The sequence below is a fragment of the Lipophrys pholis genome (genome assembly GCF_963383615.2).
Source record: "Lipophrys pholis genome assembly, chromosome: 20".
In the NCBI taxonomy this organism is placed as follows: domain Eukaryota; kingdom Metazoa; phylum Chordata; class Actinopteri; order Blenniiformes; family Blenniidae; genus Lipophrys; species Lipophrys pholis.
Genome location: NC_137648.1, coordinates 1,968,647 through 1,995,200, shown reverse-complemented (window position 1 = coordinate 1,995,200; position 26,554 = coordinate 1,968,647). Strand labels below are relative to the sequence as shown.

General features: G+C 41.7%; 1 protein-coding gene across 1 annotated transcript in view; it reads right to left on the bottom strand.

Annotated features, from left to right (window-relative positions):
* The window catches only part of LOC308125778 (A-type potassium channel modulatory protein DPP6-like), a gene marked incomplete at both ends in the record, with an annotated part of 217,073 nt that overhangs the window by 69,861 nt on the left and 120,658 nt on the right, over positions 1–26,554 (bottom strand). Inside the window, one exon of the mRNA XM_080489766.1 lies at positions 14,743–14,857. Coding sequence (XP_080345892.1) covers positions 14,743–14,857 — 115 coding nt within the window. The remainder of the gene's footprint in view (positions 1–14,742; positions 14,858–26,554) is intronic.

The following is a 26,554-nucleotide window of genomic DNA, read 5'->3' as shown; positions in this document are numbered from 1 at the left end:
TCAGGTAGAAAATCACCTTTTAAGTGGAAAAGGTGTTAACCGGAACCAGTATTTCTTTTTTTTGTTTTTTATAATTTCCAGCCTTAGCTGGAAAGAAGTGTCCATAAAACTCCCAAACAACACAAACTGCTTGGGTTGCGTTTCTCTATATGTCAAGAGGAAAAGGAACCTCGAGAGTTCAACAGTTAAACGCGTTTTCGAGGCAGTGAAATATGATCATGAGTAAAAAAATAATAGACACTTCGCTTAGACTTCTACTTTTCTAAATGTGGCCGGGGGTGATTATTTTATGTCGGTACTGAAGTAAATCTGCAGCTCCACAGATGTGTTCACATTATAGAGGCAGTAAACTGAGTAATACGAGTGCTGCTATTGTGTTTGAAGTGGAGCTGCTGAACTGATGAACACAGCTTTTTGTATATTGTGTGTTAGATCCCATTTAAACAATGTTTTCAAGTGAAAACGGAAAGAAAGCTTTCATTGGGGTTTTGAGGGTCCGTTTACACAACTTTGGCGCTCAGAGCCACAGGGAACTTCCTGGAAACACTCCAACTCCGTCTCGGTGTAGGCAGGAGAATATCAGCTTATCAACGGCCATCATAAATACTTCTGCAGCACCAAGTCGGGGCCATGCTAATTGCATTATTTTCAGAGTTTCTGTGTAAAAGGATGTCGTTTTCAAAATGTTTCTAACATTAAAAAAAAGAAAATGACACATTTCCACCTAAAACGTGGTGAAAAAGGGTCAAAAAGTAAAAATGGACAAAACCGAGGACTAGACGCACACACACACCTACACATGCATGTGGATTAGAAAGACAATGAGGTACAGCTGACAACAATCAGGTGAGACGTCAAGACAAATGAAATAAAAAAAGGATTTGGTACAGAAGAACACAGGCGTGGACGATGGAACTAAGACATGAAACACAAGGAACCACAAGGAAATCCAGGAAAAAATAATCAAATCATGAAAAAAGAAAACAGACAAAGCCAAAACACCAAAATAACATCAGCTATTCCAGTTAATTTGTGTCTCTATAGCCTTTTTTTCCACTGCACAGAATAGGACGGGATGGAACAGGACGGAAAAGCAAAGTGTACCCAGACCCAACTCTGCTGTTGGGTTCCACCCACAAGAGTAGGTTAGAATGTAGAAGGCGATGTAACGCAGAAGGCCACAAAAAACAACAACAAGCTGCTTAACAAAACAACCAGTGCAAAGCGGAGTATGGAAACAACAGATGAGATATTTAAATATTGCGGCTTGCCGAGAGTGACGTAAATCACTGACCAATCAGCAGACGGCTGCGTTTTGCTTCTCCTTATCGAACCTGTTCTGTAGTTCTGGGTAAATAATGATAACAGTTGGGTACGGTACTTTCGGTACCATCCTCAACGTTTGTCAGTGGAAACGCACAAAACCCTGTCCCGTACTGTTCCATGACGTATCGTACCGGCACATACTGCCACGGGGAAACAAGGATCTTGTGTCTCTGACGATCTGGTGTGCTTCACCCAATGTCAGCCCGGATTGACTCCACCTCTCCACTCTATGTTTGATCAAGGAGGTAAATCGAATGCATGAACTGATTTTTCAGGGATTGTCAAACAAAGCATTCGAAAAGTTTTAAACAGTTTTCATTGAACTCCTAATATTTTCTAACCTGATGCGTTTCCTGACTGAAGATGTACATGTAGAGGTTTAGATTTCTTCCCCCTCGCTGTGTTATAAATAATGTACAGACCTGAATGTCGGCGTTTGGCTGTCACTGAAGTGTGTGATTGCTCTTCTGTTGCTTCTCTGACATATGACCTCGGACTCGTGTGATCAGGTGCAGTCTTTCAGTTCTCACATCAATCCAAAAACTGCCATTAAAGACTTTCTTTTTTTTCATGTTATGTGGTGACGTTCACGTGACAAGAGGATAAGGTCGAACCTCATTTTATCAGCTCCTGTCTAAACCTCATTTTCATCCATCTTTAGCAGTAATGCCACCTACAGCGGCGGCGCTCGTATTAAAACCTGTCAGAGTGGGATTATAGCACGATAAGAAAAACTCTCCCTATCTTTCTCTTCTATACTGTTCATCCACACATTATAGATGCAGATTCTTTGACCGACTGTGTGCCAGGACTTAATCTATCTCCAGCTGTATTGGTTTACATTTCTTCTCTTTCAAAACGACAGAGCCAGGAGGGAAAATTAAAGGGTGTGAATGACATGTGCTGACAGGTGCTGTGCATATATATATATATTTATATATATATATATATATATATATATATATATATATATATATATATGCACAGCTCCTTCAAATGCATGTTATTCTGAGGATACAAAAGCCATGAAATTATATATGATTGTTTTTAAGTGAGAGAAGTGAGTGAGAAAAGTGCGGTGATTTGAGAATACTATGCAATTGATCCAGTTCGCCTATAGCTGTGACTTTTCAAAAAGTTGGGTTTCCCCATGTTGCCATGGAGACGGAGTCTGAGCATTATAAAAGTTTTTCCCCCGTTTCCACAGTGACGGAGTGTTTTCACAATATTGTGTTTTCCACCAAGTTCCATGGAGATGAAATATTTTCTAAAAGTTGTATTTTCTGCCAATTCTATGAGACTTAGCATCTTCCAAAAGTTTCTACTATAGTTAAACCATTTATCAAAATACTATAGAATAGTCTAGAAAAGTACAGTCTTCCACAGTGAGTATTTTCAAAAAGTTGAGTTCCCCCCCGTTGCCATGGAGCATTAGAAATGTTTTTCACAGTGACGGAGTTAGAGTGTTTTCACAATAATGTGTTTTACACCATTTCTATGGAGAGGAAATATTTTCTAAAAGTAGCACTTTCTGCCAATTCTAAGAGATGTAGCGTTTTCCAAAAGTTGCGTTTTGCCCTGAATAATTTAGACTGTGGAGGGGAGAACGTGCAAATTACACACAAAACTGCTTGGCTTGGAATCGAACCAGGGTCAAATCCTTGTGCAGTGAAAGTGCTAACCACTAGTTCAAAGCATTTTTTTTTAACCTTGTGTTCTACATGGTTAAAATAAATGTCTTCATAAGACATTAAAAAAAGGTATGATTAGAAAGAAAAGTGACGCGAGGAAATTCAGAAAAAACAATGAAACCAAAACATCATCGTTAGTCGTCAATGTCACCTTGGGTTGTGGTGTGGCTCCCTCCCATCCACCCACCGCAACTCGGAATACTTTATATTCAGTTTTTCCTCCTAAATCTAGCAAATAAACAACTTCAGACTTCCAGTTTTTCACAAATCAAAGCAGCTCTATATTGCAAGAACAAAACAATGGCTTGCATCATTCTCCAAACTCTCATATCAGCTGTGTGTGTGTGTGTGTGTGTGTGTGTGTGTGTGTGTGTGTGTGTGTGTGTGTGTGTGTGTGTGTGTGTGTGTGTGTGTGTGGCATATTGTGCCTGACAGATGGACAGACACCGACTGATCCTCCGTTCCTCCATGATTTCATCATGGGGGACCAAAACACCTTTGAAGGCATCTGCTTGGTGCATCGCTCGAGTTTCGAGTGTTATTATCAAAGTCACCAGACTGTGTATAGGCTGCAGGGAAACGTAATCGCGCACATAAGTTGCAGCCCCCCCCCCCCCCCCCCCCCCCCCCCCGTCAGATGGCGGGGTTTAGAGGGGGATAAATATTGAATTCATAATGAAGGCTGATTGCCATATTTAAGGACGGAGCGCAGAGGGCGTCGTCACAGTGATAAAGGGATATGTACATTTAGATTTACATTTCTTTAATACACGTGACTGTGCCTTAAAGGGAAATCCATTTGCTGTAGTTAAGTATGGCTTTATCTCATCCTCACAGAGCGCTGTGATCATTGGCAGAAGTGTTGAATTAGTCAAAAATAGAGAGAGAGAGGACTCCCCTCCCCGGCAGGGTCAGCTTAAATGAGCAGTTTATATGCAAATGTGGCACAATCTCCTTTCAGTACAATGCAGTGACAGAGGGGAGTTTCGATCGAACACTGAACCTGGAATTAAAAAGTGAAGTGCCTCCATGTGATTAAGTCGACTGCGGCGTGCCTGCAGTCCTGATGGCAAAATGAAAGCCAATACAATTTTATTATGTTTTGGTTTTGCAAGTAACTCAAAATAAAATTAGCCATTCAACACCTGGATTGAAATCCTGATACACTATCCTAAATTTGAGTTAAAAAAAAAAAACAACAAAAAAACAAACTGGGCGATGCAAACTCATGTTCTTCCACTTCCTGTTCTGCTTTGTACAACTTTTTTTGTTTGAGAAAAGTTTCACGTTTACACAACAACGGCAGAAACACAGAAAAACAAAGAGGTTAGCAAACCGGGCCACAAGTCGGCAATGCTGGTTGTTTTATCATAAAACCACACACACGTGCGCGCAGAGACAGAGTTGGAGTGTTTTTTAAAAGTTGTATTTTCCCTGTTTCCATGGAAACAGAGTTTTCCAAAAGTTCCTCCTTGGGAGCTGTTTTCAAAAACTTGGGTTTTCAGTGGCTCCGAGCACAGTTGTCATGTAAACGGACTCCCAAAACACAGCAAAGGTTTTGCATTCTAATTTGAAAACGTTGTGTGAACGGGGTTGAAGCAGATAACGTGAACTGTTTCTGCATTTGTTCTGCTCACATTTTCAATTGATATGTGCTTTAAAACCAAATGATTTCCTGTAAATCATTTAGCAGGGGAAAGGTTCTTGCTGTTTTAATTTAAATTCACTAGACTCATCCTAAAAATTACAATTTTAGGGGAAAAAAGTTTTCCAAAATTCCTCAATTAGAAATTTCATCTTGAGTTTATTCCATTTTTAGTTGAGGTATAGTTTTTAATACTTTTTTGAAAAGACAAAATCACATAAATCTCAGTTCTCTTTTATATTTTGGGAGTGATGGCTCCAAACTTTTACTCCCCCGGTGCGCTTTAGATTGCCTCTAAAAAAATAAAAATAAGTATCCTGTTTCATGGTATTGACTTCACATCATGTCGAGCTCACAAACATGAAAGATCAAGACAAAATACAATCATAACACAGTTTCCCAAGTCTGACTTTCCTTTGGTTTTCTTTCAACATGTGCAAATCAAAAATTTACAACTTGGTGGCAAATCCCGGGGACCCCCCTGCGATCGCTCACACAACTCCCCCCATCGAGTCGCAGATCCCATTTTGGAATTCATCGTTTTAGAGGGTGAACAGACTGAACAGTTTTTTTACTGGAAACAAACAATCCTCAGAGTATTTCTTATCGTATCGACAATGTCCTCGGTTATTTGGTGGCTCTGACCCCCATTGGGCGCCAAATGGCTTAGTTGCTGGACTGGGCGGTTCAATTCCCCATATGTCAAAGTGTCCTTGAGCAAGACACTGAAGGGCCGTCCACATGAGAATGCTGGTTCATGTAAACGCACTGTTTTTGGCCGATCATCCACACGAGGCGTTTTAGAAGCCCAAAAACGTTTTTTGGTTTTTTTTTTTAAACACCGGTCCCAGAGTGGAGACACTCAAAGACGATCGTCTGTTGGAAAAAAGATGATGTAATCCCACCCACCCACCACCGCGGTCCGCAATGTCATCGAACAACCACAGCTCCAGTCCAGCTGCAGAAGCTACTGACGCTAGCAGGAGGAGCAGCAGCAAGAGAGTAGACTTCTACATAACCCAATATAGAAGTCTATGAGCAGGATTCTAATTCAAAATTTCTATGTGCTCCATGTCTTCTGCGTTTTTGGTGTATTGGGTGAGTCACAGTGCCCCTAAAGGCCTGGCATATGTCCTACATATGTCCTACATATGTCCTCCATGCCCCGAAGCCTGTTGAGCCGTGTTCATAGTGACGTGTGGCCGGAATTTATTTTTTTAGAACTCCGAGGAGAAAAAAGATCGTTTTGGCTCGTGTGGACTGGGCCTGAATCCCAAATTGCTACCAATGGAGGGACTGAGCGCTTTACATGGAAAGTGCTTCCATTGGCGTGTGACTATGACAAATATTGTAAAACACTATGGAGACTGTACTATTTGCCATATATTTGATTGGACAGGTGATTCAGTGTCAGCTCAGATCAGCTCATGTGACTCTAAAGCTGGTATAAATTTAATAGAAATCCTACAATACACTCGATGCCTTCACAGTCACAGACAAAAAAAACGGCTCACTCGCGCCATTAAAGCAGAACTCTTTGTTATTGTAATTTGAGCGTTGCAGTAATCTCCAGGACTCCAAATTAACGCAGCGTGTGTTCCACCCACGGCCTCAGCGAGCTGTCACCCTGTCAGTCAGCCCGACATCCCTCAGTCTGAGGAATATCCAGATGCCAATACCGAACGCCTGACCTAGTTGTTCCGACGCCCAGAACAGAGCAACCTCTTAGTAATATGGAGCCATCAGTTACAGCAGATGCAGCTTGTCAGAGGAGGAAGAGGGAGAAGGAGCCCAAAACTCTGCGGTGGTGTGCATGTGTGTGAGAACAAAGCGGCTGTCAGGTGCAGTTAGAAACTGGCTGCCCTGTCTGGAAGGGCAACATCCATCAAGTAAACCCTCCTAACTGAGTGGAAACAACACGCCATCCCATAACTCCTCACATGAACTGCATTGCTCCAGCTTGGCTGCAAACAGTCGCGGCCCTTTTCGTTTTTTTTTTTCCCCTTACAAAATGTTTCTCCTTGAAGTGTAATTAGAGCTAAATAAATTGTTCTGAATGACTGGGTTTAGTATTTTAATAGGAAAATCCTCCCTGAAGCACTTAAAGAGTGCTACAAAATGTTTGTGATGTAGTATGGACTCCTTGGGCTCATTTGTACTGCAAAAAAAAAAAAAGAATCCACCTCCTATACCAAGATGTCTGTAATTAAACTCTAAAAGTCCTATTTTCTGAGAAAATCGGTGTGAAAATCTCCCTAAATAAAAAGGTTGTTGTTGTTTAAAGCTTACTTTTTTGCTTATTTGCTATTATTCCCCATTTCATTAAATTAATTGCAAAATTTAATTGATGGATTTTTGCTTTTGAGACAATCCCAGCTGTCCCCTCTGGACGGTTCACCAGCTCATCACAGGGAAAAGGGAAAGTTCTGAGTCCCCGCTTAAACCCCAAATGTATGTTTCTGGACTGTGAGAAGAAACTCGCAGCACCCAGAGAAAACCCATAAATCACTACATCACCGTGAGGCCGGTCACACACTGTATGTGCATTTCGATAATGATGTCAAGCGCAGCAGATATGCAGAGCTCCACACAACCAGACGGGCTACATGGCTGGAAAGAATAAAAGCAACGAGGATCCCTGAGAACAACACACACAATCAATTCAGCTGGAATGTGGAATATTGGACATGTGTCAGAGATGCTGTTGCGAATGTGTTAAGGGCATTTCCTGCCACGACTTTTATTTGCAGACTTCATAAATATATTTCCTTTGTTTTACCGCATTGTTCTTTCATATTCCTTTGTGCTAAATACTGATTTCTTTGCTGTAATGCTCCCATATGTTTGATAACTTTCTCTATTATGTCCACCTCCTTCCAAACACTACCTGACAACCACTATTAAACAATACCGTTTTTAACAGACCTTTCTTGTGGAAACAGAACCATGCATACAAATGCTTCATTTGTATGAGCATCGTTTTTACATTTTCGTTTCCGAAACCGTTTTGAAAAAGATATGGTTTGGGCAATACTGGGTGCTGTTGTTGTTTTTTTTGTAATGAAACCACACACACATGCACACAGAGAACAAAAACTAGCCTTTCTTCCCCCCTGTCTCCATGGAGATGGGAGTCGAAGCGTTTTCAAAAAGTCCCACCCCGAGAGCCATTTTCAAAAAGATGCGCTGTCATGAAAAGTTTGGCATTTTTACTTGAAAACTTTGTCGTGTAAATGGGGCCTGAATGCTATTTGATGTTGCTTGATTCGTTATTCTCCATTAATCACCTGCAAAACATACAACTAAAAAGTGCAATCTATAAGCATAATCATGCAATTGAGCATGTTTTAGACAGTCTTAGTAAATCAAGCAAACGGTGACACGAGTTACTGAATGAACCGACATCCTGTCGAGGGTAACTGGGAGGTGGCGGCCAAGCGTTCATAGCAACATCGCTTTTTAATCCTTGGCAGTCGGTTCTTCCTGTTATTATGATGCTGTAATTACCCGGTGACGCTGTGGTTCAGTTGGTGGATTCCCTCGTTTCGCCGTGTCCAAATGTCAAACCGGGCAAGTCACTGGAACCCAAATTGCTCCCGCTGGAGGTGGAACACCTTGAATGGCAGCCATTGTCGTTTGTGTGTGATTGTGCGCATGCGACTAACAGAGTGACGCCGTTTGAGACTGCTGAAGCCGAGAGAATGCGCCAGAGTGAAGTCCACTAAGCGAGCGTTGGATTGCTCTCCCGCTAACGGGGAACGTGAGCTGGGTTCAAACTGTCGGGAGACGAGTTCATTTCACCCTGCTGGTGCCGGTGCCGATGGAATAGTGATCCTAGTCATAGTACTTATGATGCATTTAGTGAGCATCAAGACCTTCCACTCACACTGGAGCGGTTTATCTTAAGAAGCATTCCTCCACAACAGGCCCAAGTGGCATATCAAATGGAAGCTTAACCTCCCGTGTGTGACGTACAATACACCCACTCTTCTGCAGTTATTAGCAAATGTAACATCATTGTTGTTCTTACATACTGTATGTACTTTCTAATTAATTAGAAAAAGTGTCTGTTCCGTACAATTATCCAGTATTCTTTAACCCCCCTCAACCTTTGTCTCAATTTAGATTTGTTTATGTAGCAGTCAATATTTGCCTTGTCGTGACCGACCCTACTCTGCCTCTGATTGGTTCGTCAGGCCTCATGCAGCATGGTAAACATAGACATTAACCAATCAAATCAGTGAATGCAGAGAGGACGAGCCAATTAGAAGCAGACTAGGGGGTCATGGCCTTGTCAACCCAGGCAATCTGTCTCGTAGACAGTGCTGAGTGGTGCATCATGGGGGATTTGGAGGTGAGATTATCAAGTATAGCTGCATAAAACCTGGACGACACCACTGGCCGTCATCTTCTTATTTGTTTTCTTGTTTTGTTCAGTTATCATCTTATTCAAGTCATCTTTTTCTTTTTTTCTGAGGTAGTAAAGTTTCTGTTTCCAATCCAGAACTATTCCCTGTGGCGTTTGCATGTTCTCCCTTTGTGTGTGTGTGTGTGTGTGGGTGTGTGTGGGGGTGTGTGTGTGTGTGTGTGTGTATGCATGAGTTTCCTCCAGATTTACTGGTTTCCAAATCTAAAGACATCCTAAAGCCTCATTTACGCAAAGTTTTCCAGTGAAAACACAAAACCCTTGTTGCTTTTTGGAGCTCCGTTCACACAACAATGATGCTTGGAGCCAATGAATACATATCTTTTTGAGTCCGTCTCCGTGGAAACCGGGGAAAACACAACTTTTCTGAAATGTTGCACATACGCATAGTAAACAGTTCTTCTGCACAAGTAGATAAACAATAACAACAATGGCGGTCTCCAGAGGGTCCACATTGTCCTGGGACTTGGTAGTTTTATCACTGTTATAACAATCCAACTTGGTCGTCTGTCCATACGAAGGTCTGTGCACTCGCCATTGTGAGTGTGTATAGTGTTTTATTTCTCTGCTTCTATGTGTGTGTGGTTTGATTACAAAAGCAAAAAACAGTGCCAACTAGTGGTCTGGCATGATAACTACATCATTGTCACGACTTTGCTATGTAAACGCAAAACTGGAAAAAAGGAAAATGGAAAAATGATGCATTTTCATTTGAAATGTTGTCATGTAAATGTGGCCTTAAGCTGTGCATTTGTCCAGCTGCGTGTTCGCCCTGCAATGGACTGGTGACCCCGTTCCCCCAGACTCCTACAACCCTGGTCTTGATTGTGTGAGTAAAGAAAACATTAAAAAATGATGAACATTCTTCTTTTGTTTTATTGCTTTATCTTGTCGATATCACCACTCATCACAAAAACACAATATTAGTTCACGTGCGCTCTGTTTATGTCACTTTCCTGCCTCATTAAGGTAAAACCAGTGTAGGAATTGAATGTGATGTCACTTCAGGTGATAAAAAGAGGATTAGACCATGTGAATATTCAAATGTGCACAATGCTGTAAAGAGTAGATTTGTCCTTACCCTCCTAATTTTTCCTTCTCTACACACCTTTTCAATCGATGCGTGCAAAATGGGCATGAATGTCAGATTTTGTCAGATGCAGCCTCATCAACAACCAAAAAAAAATTCCAATGACAGAGATCTGGGGGAGGAGGGGTGTTGCAGACGCTCGCTCGACCGATCGTCAAGCACCGCCTGGAGAATACTAATGCTCCTGCAAACACATGCCACTGCTGAGCAGGCTAAATGTTCCCAACAAGCAAGAATGAGCAGCAAGAGGAACATCCAGGGTGCTGAGAGCCTCCAGAAAGCTGGAACGAGGTTTGTTGTCTGAGGACAATTTTCACAGGTTTCCTGTGAGACTCCCCAGCGAGTATCTCTCCACAAAACAACAACTTATCATTTAAAAATGTCTGATTAAACAGGAATTAAGCCCCCTGGATATTTTGAAGGCAACAAACTCTGTTTTCAGAGTTTGAGCCAAGTTTATGTAAGCAACAGTAGCCAGGATTAAGCGTGCAGATAAAACGAAGGGAGATTGAACAAAGAGGGTGTTCAACATGGGACATTGGATGTTTTTACTTTCATCGTGTCATATCTCTGGTTTGTTTTAGAGAAATTACACGACAATTAGTAGTTTTCATGTTGGGCAACGAGTTTGCACCGTTGTTTGATTTGTAATGAAACCACACATACATGCACGCAGAGAACAATTTATATGAGGATTGCTCTTACACTGACTACACTAAATATAAAACTATCAAGTCCCAGGAGAATTCGGCCTCGGAGTCATGACACTCTGGAGGCAAACATAGTTTTTATTGTCCATGTACTCGCAGAAGAACTATCTACCACAGCTGTGGTAGATAGTTCAGTATTTCTATATGGGGATGGAGCTCAAGCATTTTCCAAATAGTTGCATTTTTCAGTTAAGATGACTACTAGCTTAAAGTGTTTATAAAAAGTCTTATGTTTTTGACTCTGAGAACTGTTGTCATGGAAACGGACACCCAAGGCACAATGACAGTTTTGCGTTTGCGCTTGAAAATGTTGTAATGGATTCTTAGCTCTTTCTTTGTACATTCCTGTAAGAATCTCGGTACAGTTAAATGCATCTGACTTATTCTCTCTGTTCCCTTCAGTCTCCACTGCATTGATTATTTTGCTGTTTGCTGTTCAGTTCTTTTCGATCTTTACAATTCCCTCAGCTCAACTAGTGCAGACGGATGGCCATCACGACCGAGTCTGGTTCCACTGCAGGCTTCTTCCCGCTGAAAAACGGAAATGTATTGTTCTTACTTCTTTGGTTCTAACTTCCCGGAAACAAAAAACAAACATAAGTTTAGTGCTTGTTTCTTAAAATATCACTTATAAAGAACCTTGTCATTAGAAAGTCTGTGCTGTTTCAGCCTTTCCCTAATTGTTTGTATTGAAAACCCCAGTACAGATTCTTTTTTTCTTTTCTTTTTTATAGTTTTGTTAAAGAATCGACCTTTCTAAGTTCACTCTCTTTGTACAAATACTTTATTTGACTTTGTGGAATCCGGGGACTCAATTAACAATTCACCTCAATTACGATATCCTCAGTAAAGAAGTAAAACAAACTGTCTTTGCCCAAACAAACCACTGTCCTTGTGGAATGATTTATAGCGCTGCAACAAGCTGAAAGTCAGCCCAGGTGCTCAGGACGCCTAATTAAACTGCATTTTCAGTGCTGGTTTTGATGCGGCTGGGGCACTTTTTTGAACAGAGAGAGCTTCGAAAATACTTGTATATTTGCTTTTGTTCCCTGGGCGGTCTACCGGAGGTTAAAAAGAACCAGGCCGCAGCAGTTCTGCTTGAGCACACAGAGTCAGCACAGGGAGGGGACAGATTAAGGCCGGGGTACAAGCTGGAGACACCACCTGCCACCAGCCTGCACTTTCTGCCCGACTCCCGCTGGCCCGCCTTGTTTTTAGAAATCGGCATGTAAAAACAACTCGGATTCATCCAAATTCAGAGCAAAACACCCCAGGGACGTTAACAAGTCGCAGCCAGGAGGTGACATGGAGCTTTTGGCCTCACTGCTTCGATGCCTAAGAGTTTACATATCTAGGGTCCAAGAAATAGGTGAAAAAAAATTCACCTAATTCCATTTTTTTTCAGATTTATTTTCATCTGCTTCCAATTATTTTTTTTTATTTCTAACCAATTTTCACCTGGAAAAACTCAATAAATGGACACAAGAATTCACAGGAAGCCTTCAGGTGACGTTGGCCGGGATGTTTTGCAGTTAACAATGTGTTCCTCAGCCTTTTTTTGACGTGGTTGGCTTACCAAAGCCTGTTTGATTTTTTCCAATCTACTAGGCAAACTCCTGTGCTGAAAGTGAAGATTGGAGACTTGGTTACTAGGCAACATGCTCACACTCATTTGGCAAGATTTGGCTATGGCAGGATTCTGCTTGGTAAGAATCTCAGCTCCAATGAGACATGGCAGTGTAGGTTTAACACCCATCCCAGTGTGGCTAAATAAAGAATTCTGCTTGAGAAAAAACAGCCAATGGAAACCTTTGACAAATCAAATATACTAATTGCAAATATGGTAACTATACTGGACATGTTGAGGCCTGGGTTAACAAAATCGTTAAAAATTGGTGATGGAAAGTGTGCAACTGTACTTCTGGTTTGGTTTAAAGGCTGAACTGAAAGTGAAAGAGTTGATGTTTAGATTATTACTGGGAGATAGCAGAATGGCTCAAGAACGAGTACATTAGTGGGACAACTCAAGTTGGACAGTTTGGTAGGAAAGTGAGGGAAAGTTGGGGATGTACGGTAAAGATGATGGAGCTAACAGGGGAGAAGAGGAACATAAATTGAGAATGTTCATGAATGCAAAGATGGAGGACACGCAAGTGATTGTTGTGAGAAGGAAAGATAGAGGACACAGAGGGATAAAGGGATAAAATGGGGGGGAAAAATCCATTGTTTTAGCTCTCAATAGGAAAATGCTAAAAGCCGAAGATAATGAGTTGTTTGAAGCGGTTTAAAACACAATATTTTGATAATCCATGAGATTTTGTTTTTATAGGTAAATACTAGGGATGTGCCTGTCAACTAATTCCTCTGTTTACCAAATGGAAAATTAAATTAAGACTTGTCATGTTGAGCCTAAACAAAGATGGAAAAACAGGCACATTTTGAGCACAAATTATAGTTAATTATTTCAAACATTGTCCCTGGAATATATTGTGTGTATAAAGTGCAATTTGAAGCCTTGAATCACAATCTTCAACTACTTTATGGGATTTTTTAATGCCACTGAAGTGTGAGCCACTCTGGAGGTCAGCGTTTAGCTTACCAGCATCGTTCACGGTCAACATTTTCCATTTACTTCCAGAAGCCTTTTCCTTCAACATAGTTCAGTGGAAGCAGAACTTGCTGCGTCATATTGTCATGATGAGCTGCGTTATCGTCTCAGACTGGGAGCCGGGAGTGAAATCTGAAAACGTTTGTAGCCAAACATGCTAACTTCAAAACAAGCGCCGCCAGCTAGCACTAGCACAGCATTCAATGCAGGTTAATACACGAAAGATTTAAATGTGGTTGTGTGTTGCTCAAATGGAGTGATTATAAGTTGTTCTTTTTTCTAACAACCTAGTTTCTATGTAAGACAATTCTGTCAGACTGCGTTTCTTTCAGACATTATTCTTTCAGTTGCTATCTGTTATTGATGTTTCATGGCACAGTACCTCCAACTCGTAGCAGGTGGGCGCCACCGAGCAAGGCGTTTAGCAAGCCAGTCGCGTGCACACCAAGTAAATACAGCTTTTATTAATTCTTTCCGTCTGCATTGCATAAATCACAGGACCCTGCATCTCTGAAGACAACGTTGAAATCACTTCAATACCGACGGCGTTGGAGAAAACATTACCTGCAATCTGCAGTGACAGAAAATCATAAACAAGGACACAGTGATGAGTGTCTTTGTAAGTGAATTATAGCAGGCACACACGTACACGCACGCTGACAGTTGACTGATTTGACTCTGGCTGTGCATAAAACCATATCAAAGCACTTTATGAGGCTGAATGTACACAGATGGTCTGTCGATTAAGCGCTAATCTAAATGTGCGAGCAGAAAAACCTGAAGGTCACTCTGAAATACAAAGTCTGATGACTTAAAATAACCGAGGAAAGTCCAAAGTGTGTGTGTGTGTGTGTGTGCACGGGAGAAGAAAGACTAAGTGAAGGAGACACATGGGGAGTGTGTTTATGAAGCAGGCAGTGTTGCGTAAGCTGGCTTCAATGAGGTTTCCTGACCTTCACTAAACGTGGCCGTTACAGCGCGAACACCCGTGTGGACGTTTACTGAGACATTACTTCGGGTGACACTGCGGAGGCCCGGGAACCACATACAAGGACAGAAACACCGACGCTTTCTCTGTTTGCGCCAGGATTGATTACGAAACCTAATGGGCATGCCCGCGCATGATAATGGCTGTGTAAACAGTGCCGGCGAGCGTGCGTGTTTATGTGTGTGTGTGTGTGTGTGTGTGTTGTGGTGTGTGCAGCATGGCGGCCCCTCCCGCTTTTCCCCATCCTGCGCCGTGTACCTGGTGTCAACAGGATGACGGAGGTGACAATCAGCGAGCAGATGACCAGAATGACAAGGAGGGCGATCGCTATTCCTTTCCAGTTCCTCTGCGGAGGGTTACTGCCCACCAGCTCCTGGAGAGAGAGGGGAGAGGACAACGGCCAGTTAAAGACAATTCAGCGTCCAATTTAGTATGTGAGGATTGCATGAAAGGTTTCACAGGGGAGGGATGAGTAAGCAAGAAGAAGAAATTGAGGAAAAGAAGAAGATCGAGAGGGGCAACAAATGGCAAACTCATGCGGGGGGGGGGGGGGGGATCAGTCAAGGACGAACGTGAGTCAGAGTCGCAGCCTCCCGCTTCTGATACAAGCAGCAGCAGGAGAAGGAAGGGGGAGGGGGAGGGGGAGAATTCCTAATGAGCCGAGCATCAGCGGCCATCACGCACAAAACGAATGTGACAGATAAAAATGGAGCCGACGACACGTCGGTGAATTGCACGCTTGACGACAGCACGGCAGAGAAGCCACGGAGTCTGAGAAATGACTCTGAGTTATGAGCAACCTTGAAGCTTTTTTTTTTTTTTTTAAACTTCAAATCCATGCAACAAATCCGGGAACAAATCAACTTATTGAAGTTTAATATCGTTCGGAATGAAAACCGAATTCCGAGGAGTGAATGCGACTCGCACTGGAAGTCAGGAAATGAAATAGGAACAACAGGAGCAGCGCGGCGTGCAAGCTTCAGGGCTCCACGGCCGCGGGCCCCGTGATCCAATAATATGTGTGAATAATACGAAATACATTTGACATGCAGGGATGTGCAGCAGGTGGCTGCGTTCAGCGATAAAAATCGAATGAGTGCAATATTTGCCCAATATATTACAGTAACAGCTCGAGACAGTCTAGTCAGCAGCTGCAGATTATTCTGCAAGTCCTCCAAAGTTCAGACCGGAAACTAAAGTTCCTCCGCTTCAGCTTGTATAAACGACACTTTCCACCACAGCCTTTAAATAGCTTCTTGGGGTGACCCTTTTACACATCCAGACACTTCGAAACCATCTACTAAACACAGTATCTGCTGTATCTCATGACAAAATTCATTCTATCACCAGAAGTATTGGCTCCCCGGCCTTAACATGCATTTAACCTTGAGTGACAACCTATCCTTAAATCATAGGATTTAATATGTCGGTCCATCCTTTACAGCTTTGACAGCATTACTTCTTCTAGGAAGGCTTTCCACAAGGTCTACGAGTGTGTTTATGGGAATTTTGGGCCATTTGTAAGGTCAGACACTGATGTGGGAGGAGAAGGCCTGTTCACTCAGGTTGAGGTCAGGACTCTGGGCAGGACAGTCAAACTGGATCAACCATCTCCGTCCCCACTAAGTTAGGAGCATGAAATTGTCCAAAGAGTCTTGGTATTCTGGAGCTTTCAGAGTTCCTTTTACTGGAACTAACTAACTAACTCCCAAAACACAAGCCCGCACCACAACCCCCCTCCACCAAACATTTCACCTGGTACAGTCAGGCAAGTACCGCTAAACCCAGACTCGTTCATCAGATCGCTGGACAGAGAAGCTTGATTGGGCAATTGAGAGAGCGCGTCTCCACCGTTCTGGAGTTCTAGACTCTAGAACAATTATGGCAGTATTTCACTCAAGCCCACTCTAGATGAAATTGGGCTTTATGTGTTTGACACATCTACATCGACAGCTCTCGTATATCTACAACAAAAGTGACTAGCTCGCCTCTTTTTAATGTCTTTTTTGCAGAATGACCAGAGTCTGAACTATATCAGAGGGGCTAAATACAATTCTTAAAAAAGAAAACGATCAAACAAGATCATTCACTCCATAATGGCTGACAAACTGTCAAGGAAACTTCTCAATAAAACCTCAAGGAGACAACTACACAGGAATCAGACTGAAAGCAATTAAAAAGCATTTTAATAATGTATCTTGCAAGAGAGACAATTTCACAATACAACCTTCAACAGGACTTCTCAGATTATTTTTCTTCAACAGAGCAGCTTTTTATAGGCTGAAATAAACAGAAATTGTGTTCAAAAACATATGGAGGAGTGACTCTGCAGTCCAGACAGCTCAAGGCCTAAAGACAGACTGTCCTGGAAACACAGCCTGTAGGAATCACACCACCTTCATCTTTATGAGTACAAAAACAACTTTTCCTCACATAAAAAAAGAAAGATGGAGAACGAGGGACAATCTCATCAATATTGGGCTTACACTCTAATTGAAGCTGCATCTCACATTCCAGTCACACCTCTCCAATCACTGTTGCAAGACTTTCATTATAAATAAAGGTAAATAGCAGCAACAACCTGAGGCTTTCAGCATGTCTGGATGACCCCCCCCCCCCCCCACCTGCCAAGTAATAAGAAGTGTTTGTGCTCTTTCTGCATGCGGTCTCTCAGAACTCAATAAAATAAATGATTTGGATCCAATGCTTTTTGGAGGTCTGCGAGTTTTTTATATTATATATACTGCTGTGAGCGATCGTTCAGATCACATCACCATCCCCTCAGCGTGAGTTTCCACTCAATATTATCAACTGGAACATTTACAGGTTGGTAAATTCAGTGACTCACATAAGGTTGTTAAGAGGAGTAATAATGAGGTCGATATCAGGCAGCAAGAAATAAATCATTCTCAAGGGCTGTATGTAAAGTAGGGCTGCATGAGGTGAACATGTGATAATGAGTAATTGCGATAACTGTTTTACAATACATGTAAATAATTAATGTCTTTATCCTTTGAGATTTGGTCGCTGTTTCTCTGTCAGTTGATTTTTTTCAATTATTCACACAATTGTGGTTAATACATTGCACTTAATTTTTATATTTACAATCAGTTTTTGTGCATTTTGATGATACATTTACAGCTTCTAATGACGTGTCAGTCTGCTGGTGCTTAAGAAATATACTCAACCTTTCCTCTTCAGGAGAAGTTTGAGATGTGTTGATTTTCCAGCATCTCAGTACGTTTAAGCGTGAGGACGTGTCGAATGAGAATGGAGATGGATTTCCATCATTAGTCTTCTACATCACTCGATCCAATGTAGGAGTGTGAGTGTTGGAGGTAATTTGACTTTAAGCTGACTTTAGGTGAAGGTCTGGTGAACCCTGGACCGGTTGGGTTTCCACCACAGGGCAAACAGAGAAAAAAAGACAGTCACTCTCACACACAAAACCACACTAATATACATTTTTTAAATTTGCTGAGAGGAAACGCAAAGGGAGAACATGTAAAAATACAAAAAGGCCCGGACTTATACACCACAAATGACCTGGAGTGCACTCTCTCGCACTCTGATCATCAACTACAACCAGTCCCCATGCTTTAAAAAGCACAAGATCTGAATCACACAAACTGTTTCCACTTGTAGCCTCAGACGAACGTTCACGGACTCTCGGAGAAAACTGGAGTAACCGGAGAAAACTCACATATGGAGACATGCAACATGCAAACTCTAGAAAGAAAGGCCCCTGAAGCTTGGACTCCAACTACGGAGATTCTGGAATGAATGACAACGTTGTCAAGTGAAAATGGAAAAACCTCCGTAGCATTTTGGGTGTCCGTTCACACGACAACGATGCTGGCAGCCACTGAAAACACACCTTTTTGCAAAACAGCTTTCAAAAACAGGTTTTGAAAACGCTTCGACTCTGTCTGTGTGGAAATGGGGACAACAAAACTTTTTGAAGAGCCTCTCAATGTACATGAGCACCACAACCGCAGTAAATAGTTATTCTGTACATGCTCAGTAGATGGACCACAAGAATGATGTTTTACTCCAGAGTGGACTGGGAGTCATGTTTTATAGTTGAGAGTCGCCGTAATAACAACTTGGTTGTCTGTACATACAAACGTCTGTGTAGACGTCATCGTTAATGTTTATAGTTTATTGTTTTTTGTGTAGATGCGTGTGGTATCCTCACAAAAACAACTAACAGGGCCAATTTGTGGCCTTGCATGCTAACTACATTGTTTTCAGCGTTTCACTTTCAAAATGTTGCAGAGAAAAGTGGACGGAGAATGAAAACAAGATACTGCATTTTGATTCGTTGGGAAAATTGGAAACTGTCTTTTTGCCGCTTGTGACGCTTTATTTCTATTGGTTGTTTAGTAAGAGTCACACGTAGCGGTGGTGTGATGTAGTGAGAAATGAGATTTCAGTCACTATCAGATGAATATCTCGGGCTTAGTGTCGTCACATGACCAGGAGAACGGTCGTTTGTGAACCCCTCACACTGTATAACAAAAGATCACAGATTTTAAGCTTTCTGAAATGTTGTCCTGTAAATGATATGATCTGAATATTTAATTCTGCATGAGCTGGAGCAACGTTGTGATGAGTCAGAGGCACTTTCACCAGATAAGCATGTAAAATTGGCTCAGTGTGTGGCTTTTAATACCAAACAGGCCTGAATGAACAACTGGCACACTGACAAAACAGCAAAAAAAATTAAATATATAACTAGATTTTTAGGAGGGACTCTGCGGAAAGGGTGCAAAGCCCAAACTGTTGTTGAGGATTAATAAGTTCTTAATTAGTTTATGGAGGATAAAAAGAGTGTGTGCTTCAGGGACCTGTGGCTGTGCCGTTAATGAATACACACTGAGGCTTTAATGAAGCTGAATGACTTGAGCTATGAGGAAAACCTTTTAGTGACCTCGCTTTCACCTTAATTGAAAAGAAAGTAAAAAAAAAATAAAAAAAATAAGTGAAAAAGGGACGCTATTAGCCCGCAAATAAAAGCAATCAGGTATCTGCACGGCGATGACCATTACATACGTCCATTAAAGGCCGAAACCAGCTCAGGAAAGATTTAGATTTAATTTGTTAACGGTGTAAGTGCACATGTTACAGCACGCTAATGCTCAGTTACTGAAGCAGAAATGTGTATGTTAGTGACTGAAATGAGATAAACAATAAGAATTAAACATTTTTAAACATGTATTTCTATTGTAAATGTTTTTTTTTTTTTTTAACAAATCCACAAAGCAGTCTCTGGGATATTGCAATCAAACACAGCTATTTATCCCAATTGCTTTACGTTACATTACTCCAACTGTAACCCTGCTTCACAAATGACCAGTATTGAGGGCTGTAGCAATTGTAAAGTGCTTCATTATTTCAATTGTGGGTAAACAAAAAAAAAAAAGTAATCCTGTAATTGTTTCCAAATTAATGAAAACAAAACCCAGCAATCTAAAATCAATTTTAAGTTAACCTATGTGGATGTGGATTTCTTAATAGCGTGTCTACTGGTCATTAACTCACCTTGCTTTGTATTAAAGTGAAAGAAATGGATGACTGTCAGTAAGAGTGAGGCCTTGTTTACGGGACACTATTTCACATGACACAAGACAAGAGCTCCCACTAGTGGCCCAAAATAAAAACTACATCGTTTTCAGTGTTTCTGCCATTGCCATGTAAACGTGAAACTTTTCTGAAACGAAAATGGAAAAACAATTATTTTTTTACTTCCTGAGTTGCTTTTAGGTTTAGAACAACATTGACCCTGATTGGAGCATCGATCAACAAATCGAAAGTTAAATGAAAAACAACGAATCCTCGTCTTCAATTCTGATGTTTCTGCGATTATTTACATTCACCTGTAAATAATTAGTATGATTCTGTGCTATGCTGTCTTATTACTATAATCTATTTTGTTTCCCTGCAGAAATGAAAATCCTCCGTGAGAGTTCATGAAAGTGGCACGAAGCCCACTGCTGATTGTTGTGGTTGATGCAGTGTGTGGCTGAGTGGGATTTACAGTATGAAAATAGAAACAAAAACAAAACATTGAAAGAAAATAGCTTCGTAGAGAGCAACCACTCACATGCAATAATGGGATGGAACGCCAACACGGCCGAGTGCTCAATCTGTGGAATGAGCATTAAGAGAGAAGGCAAATCTTCCTGCATTGCTGAGCAATGACTGTTCATTATGTGCTTTATGCAAATGACATCTCACTGTAAACAACACGATCTAAAGCCTGGGTGTGATTCCATCACCGCATCCCAATTTTAGCAGTCTTATCTGTGCACATGTGTGTATTTTCAGCAATCCAGCCTGCAGGGCAACATGAACCAAAGTTTGGCTGGAAGGACTCCCACATGACTCGCGCTCTGCAGGAAAAGAGATTTAGCCAAGGTAAAAGGTCCCGTGCATTTTTTTTTTATCTGTAACAGAGGATTCAGCGCCGCAGCTCGGAGAGGTATCAAATGTCACACTGTGTCTTCGACCACTCGACAACTCATTTCTGGAAGGAGGAAAGAAAAAAACCAAAACGTTGAGATTCAAATTCCCTCAGCCTTTTCTGAGTGTGGTGGGAGGAAAGATTCTGCAAAATGATTGCCCTTTGGACTCTGGCAGTCAGATGCAGACCGTCTGTGTTTGCAGCTCCACTGCTGTCTGCAAGAGGCAGGAAGCAGAAGAAAGTTTTTTGAGGAGCTTTCGAGGGGGAACTAAACACAAAATCTGCAAGTTGGTCGCGGCTGAAATTGCCGTTCCTGTGACTAATGAGTCAAACGGCATCTCGGTATAGATCAGGATACCTATGGGAACACACTGACAAAAGAGTCTTTGCAAAGCCAAAAGTCAGAGAGCTACACTCCGGTATTGAACTGGAAGTTGCTGGGTGTGACTCATACTAATAACAGGACCGCACGTGATTAAGCCAAACAAGAGCAGGAGCGGAAACCTCAGCGAGAATTTATGTGGCTTCTTTGCTATTCCTGGGCTCGGAGGGAATCACGGTAAATCACTTCTTCAGTCAGGGTAAGAGTGCACACACACACACACACACACACACACACACACACACACACACACACACACACACACACACACACACACACACACACACACACACACACACACACACACACACACACACACACACACACACACACACAAGGAGGAGAAAAACCTTGCCTAACCTTCCCAATCATGCCCCTCTGATCTGTAATTATAATAAATGATTGGGGTAATTAGCCAGACCTTATGTGTTGAGGTAATAGTGAGGTGATTGCATGTGGCTGGCAGAAGAAAGAAGGGGATAGATGAGGTGTGAAGCCAGCAGCAAAGACACGGACGTCAAGAGATCGCGGGAAAAAAGTAAATAAGTAAAACGTTGGGAAGCTGCGGGAGGATTTACTGACAGGAGAGCCTGAAGCGTGACCGAAACATGACGGGGGGAGTACAGTACGCTGTGGATAGATTCAGGTCAAAACTGGAATAAAAACAAGAAACTGGCTTGTTGTACTCCTTCGTATCTGTCATGGTAAAACTTGCAGAGCACGCACAGACATCATCAGCGTTGATTTGGCCCAGAGAGTGTAAACCACCACGAAATGTCAACACTTCTCAAAGAAGTTTAAAGCAGTCACATGAACCAAAGACTAAAAACTTTTTCCCCCCTTTCCACCTCTCCAATATCTGATTTGTAGTGGAGTGCTACATGCACTGAAAAGTAGGAACGTACCGATCCACATTCTTTTCACCTGATCCTATCCCGATATCTGCTGATACCGATATTATTCCAATACCAGAGCTGTTTGCTTTAATATTATTATTATCATTATTGTTGATTTGAGGCTGTATTAAACTCCTCTCTTCAGGCAAGTATGACATGTACTAATGTATGCATGTATTCTCTCGAAATGCAACTTGAGGTTAGTATGATTAAGAAAAGGAAGCAGTACAAAGTATTTTTGTTCAGTTTGGACAATGTGGGGGTCTGCGTGACGTCATCATCTCATCATAAACTAGTTCTATCTTTAAAACTTCAGAATCACTTTATTAATCTCTGGGGAAAGTCTTGAGCAACGCAGCACAAACGATTGGAGCTATTTTCACGGACCTTTATGTGGAGTAGGATGCAGCTTCACGGAGGTGTGAATCGCCTGCTACAGCATGGAGGAGCTGCTGTTCATTGTTTTGATGGCGCGGTCAGCGCCGTTCTCCTCGGTGAGCTGGAGGTTTAAAACAGTAACGTCTGGCTGCAGTGCGCCGCCTCGCTGTACTACGGCTTTGCAAACATCCACGTTGCTGCGTTGCTTTGAGGCGTTTTGAATGTAAAATCCATCTAAACAGCAACATGTTGTCATGAAAAGTTGGATAGCACAGTGCTACTTCCCTAGCCTGCTCGCTGGCTGCAAACTGTGGACTGGATCTCCTGCCTCATGACTCCTCGTCTCATTGAGACCCGCCTCCCTTCAGGAAATCCAGTCCACAGTTTGCAGCCAGCGAGCAGAGCAGCAGCAGGGAAACACTGTGGAGTCGTTTCAGCAAGAGTGAAGCAGACGATAAAGAATCAAATATTTTTTCCTTCAGCAATACTTCTACCCAAATCAATAGAAAGCTACTCCCAAAAACTGATGCTGAAATGCTGGTTTGCTCTTAGCTTCGGGTTTTCTGTTCCAACAAAGCACCCATTAGCCTATGAAATTTAAAGATGTCTGCATTAGTACTTGGACAATGATATGCAAACTGAATCGAGGCTGAATATGATACGAAGGACCATTAACAAAGATTGCATGGCAAATGTAATGAGATGCTAAGTCAAAGATGAGAGCTTTTGCTGCTTCAATAATTCACCTTATAATGTGCATGTGTGGGTCACATGTGTTCTCATTGAGAACAGAATGATCGTCCCTGTAGCATTATAGATGGAACATGCTCGCTGAGGGTCTCAATTTCATCTTGAGTGAATCGGACCGGTAAAATAGTGCCATAATAACCTTTACATTTTCATTTTAAAGGTTTTTTATTTGTCGTAGCACAAAGTACACATGATAGAAAAATGTCAATATTTTTTACAAACCAAACTATTACAGAAAATTACTACAATCTCAACATAAAGCCAATTTTATTGAAACTTTCTGGTGCAAAAAAAGTAAAATGTGTAAAAAGCGGCTCATGGAACTGTTGTATTATGGATGTTTTTACAAACTGACTTTGAGCTTGTTTGCTAGCGACAAGGTAGCTAGCTGTCATGGCAGCATCTCTGATATCTGAAATAACTCGATGGTAATTGTTAACAAGAAAAATCAATGTTTTCCTCGATATTAGTGAAATTTTCTTGGTGGTGTGGCGGCCATATTGGAGCCTCGTGCGGCCGGTTTTGACCCACGGACCTTATGTTTGACACCCTTGTGCTAAAGGTATCGGACAAAATCTTCCTTTAATAGCTGCTGCGTGCATGTATAGGAACATTTTCTCTCAGTAAATGTACATTTCCGCAATCATTTAGCCAATATTGCAATGATAACGCCTCGTTGTCATTAGGCATGCATTTTCAATCAGGGTGGGCGACACTGGGAGTTCTGCAGAGCGTGTAGATATCATGGATGTGCAGTGATCGAGCATCATCAGCAGGCTGCAGCATGAGAGCATTATTCAGATTGTAATGAGTCACTCAGCACTGCGTAAATAAGAATTTAACTTTCATAATATTAGCGTTTTAATTCAGATAACGCTTCGGTTTCCTGTTCACCGGCACGTTGGCGGACGCAACGTGGCGAGCCGTTAACAGACATCACCTGATCAAACCTGCGACCCCCCCCCCCCGGCCTTCGACAAGAACATGCAGTTCGCAAAATAATGAGAGCGACGTGTCATCTGCGATGACAAGGTGGGATGTCTTTTACAGTGAGTCACAACAGACGACGGCAGCAAACTGCTGGGACACATTTATCATTAAGCTTTTTCCTCCACGCTTTTACTTAAAGACCTAAAATGAGAAAGCAGCTTGAGGCTCTCAGCGAAGTGACAAAAGGGTCGAAGGAGGACTGTTTCATATTTGATTAACCCCCCCCCCCCCAAAAAAAAAAAAAAGGAAGGGGAAGAAGCTGCAACACAATTATGTGGCTCCGCTCTGGGCTGTAAATGATGGAGATTAAAGTCAGGACTTTTAGAAGAATCCACATTAGACGAGAAAAGAGCACGTAGATACACATAATTAAAGCGGTCGCACGCTGTGAATGGGGAGCGCAAATGGAATATACGGCTGTGGCAAGTAACATGAATACAATGACGAATAATTATTTCTTTAAAGGAGATGTTGTGATAATGACTTTTGATGAAAGTCTGCGTTGCTGAAGGCTTTTCGCTGTTTTCGTGACGACAGCTTTAATTACTGCCTCACTAACCCGACCTCCTCATGAAGACACAATAAAGGTGTCACTTCGATCCATTTCTACAGAGTGGAGATGTGATTTAAACCTCAAATAGAGGGATTTTGGATCCTTGCTTCTTTCATTCTCCTCAAACAGACTCCCTTTCGGCAGGAAAAATACGAGCAGATTAATCTGGAGTTCAAATCCGGTCCCATTGTTTAAGTGGTTTTAAGCACAGATGGATTTCTCTCGCACGCCTTTCTCCATCAGACTTTATCTTTGAATGAAAAAGAAATTCAGAAGCCGCGGCTCTCCGCTTCGCAGGTCAAAGAACATGCGAGCGCGGCGATTGCATTCAAACGCATTCAGACAATCTCACTGTAGTTGTACAATGGGCTGTGGTGACAGGGCTGTAAATAAACACGCCGTCTTGTTTGTTACTCATGGCGGGAAAGCTAATTTAAAACTGGCCGACTTGTGTGTGTGTGCCTGTGTGTGTGTGTGTGTGTGTGTGTGTGTGTGTGTGTGTGTGTGTGTGTGTGTGTGTTCGCCAGCCTCTTCTGCCTGGTTTGTTTGATTTGTGAGGGAATCTCTTCCAGTCCATTAGAGAGATGCTGGGAGGGCGCCACCCCCAGCCGACCTCTCTTCTCTGTGCAGAGTTCGAACTAAATCACATCACTGTAGAATAACATAAGATGCACACAAACTCCCACTGGGCACCATCCACACATTCGCTGTAGCAACGTGGTAACAAATCTGAAGGGACGGTGCAACATTTATTGGAGTCCCAGTTAGCAGGAGTAATTATTAGTAGGGTTGCACCGTATTACCGTATTGTTTGGACTAACTCATCATAAATTGGAAAAATTACATACAAGTCACAATTATTATATTAGTCCTAGTTGTAACTGCAGTATTAGTAAGGTACTGTATATGTTAGCCTTAGGAGTCCTACTACAGCAGTATTCTGTTGTCATACAGTGACATCTAGTGGTTCCAGATAATATGTAACTTTATATTTTTATATATAAGTCACTCCTTATTAACATAACTCAAATGACCAGCCAAACTACTGAAAATCCTGTGACTCATTGTCTGGGAATTATGGTAAAATGCTTTACAAACTCTCTGCTGTTGTGAAACAACTACCGTATTTCCCAGACTATCAGTCACATGTATCAAAAAAGAAAAGCATCACGTGGAAGAAAAAACAAACATAAAAGTCACATTCATGAACAAAAACAACTAAAGCAAGTGCAACTTATAGTCCAGTAAATACGGTAGTTCAAAAATTGCAGTGATTTTGTCGAGTGTTGCTGGGTGATTAAAAAACAAACGCTTTAGTATATGATAGATGTTTTTGGCCTTTGTATTTTGAAATAACGGTTATTATAGTTTGCCAACTTTGTTGTTTTTAGTCATTTCCTTTTTACTGCATAACTTTAAAATATGAAAGTTTACGTGTAAAACTCCTTCCACCCCTCAGGCAAATAAATGAGAGGTCTTCTGTGACAAATCTGGCTAAAACTTTGCAGTTCATTTCAATGCAATCACTTGTTTTAATGCATTTAAGTGTGTGTGTTTCTTACTACAGCAAGAACTCTTGCATGTTACACAGTTTCTGCTGAATGCAACTTAAAAAAAAGTTTAATTATTACAGCACTGTCGTCATCAGCTTAACA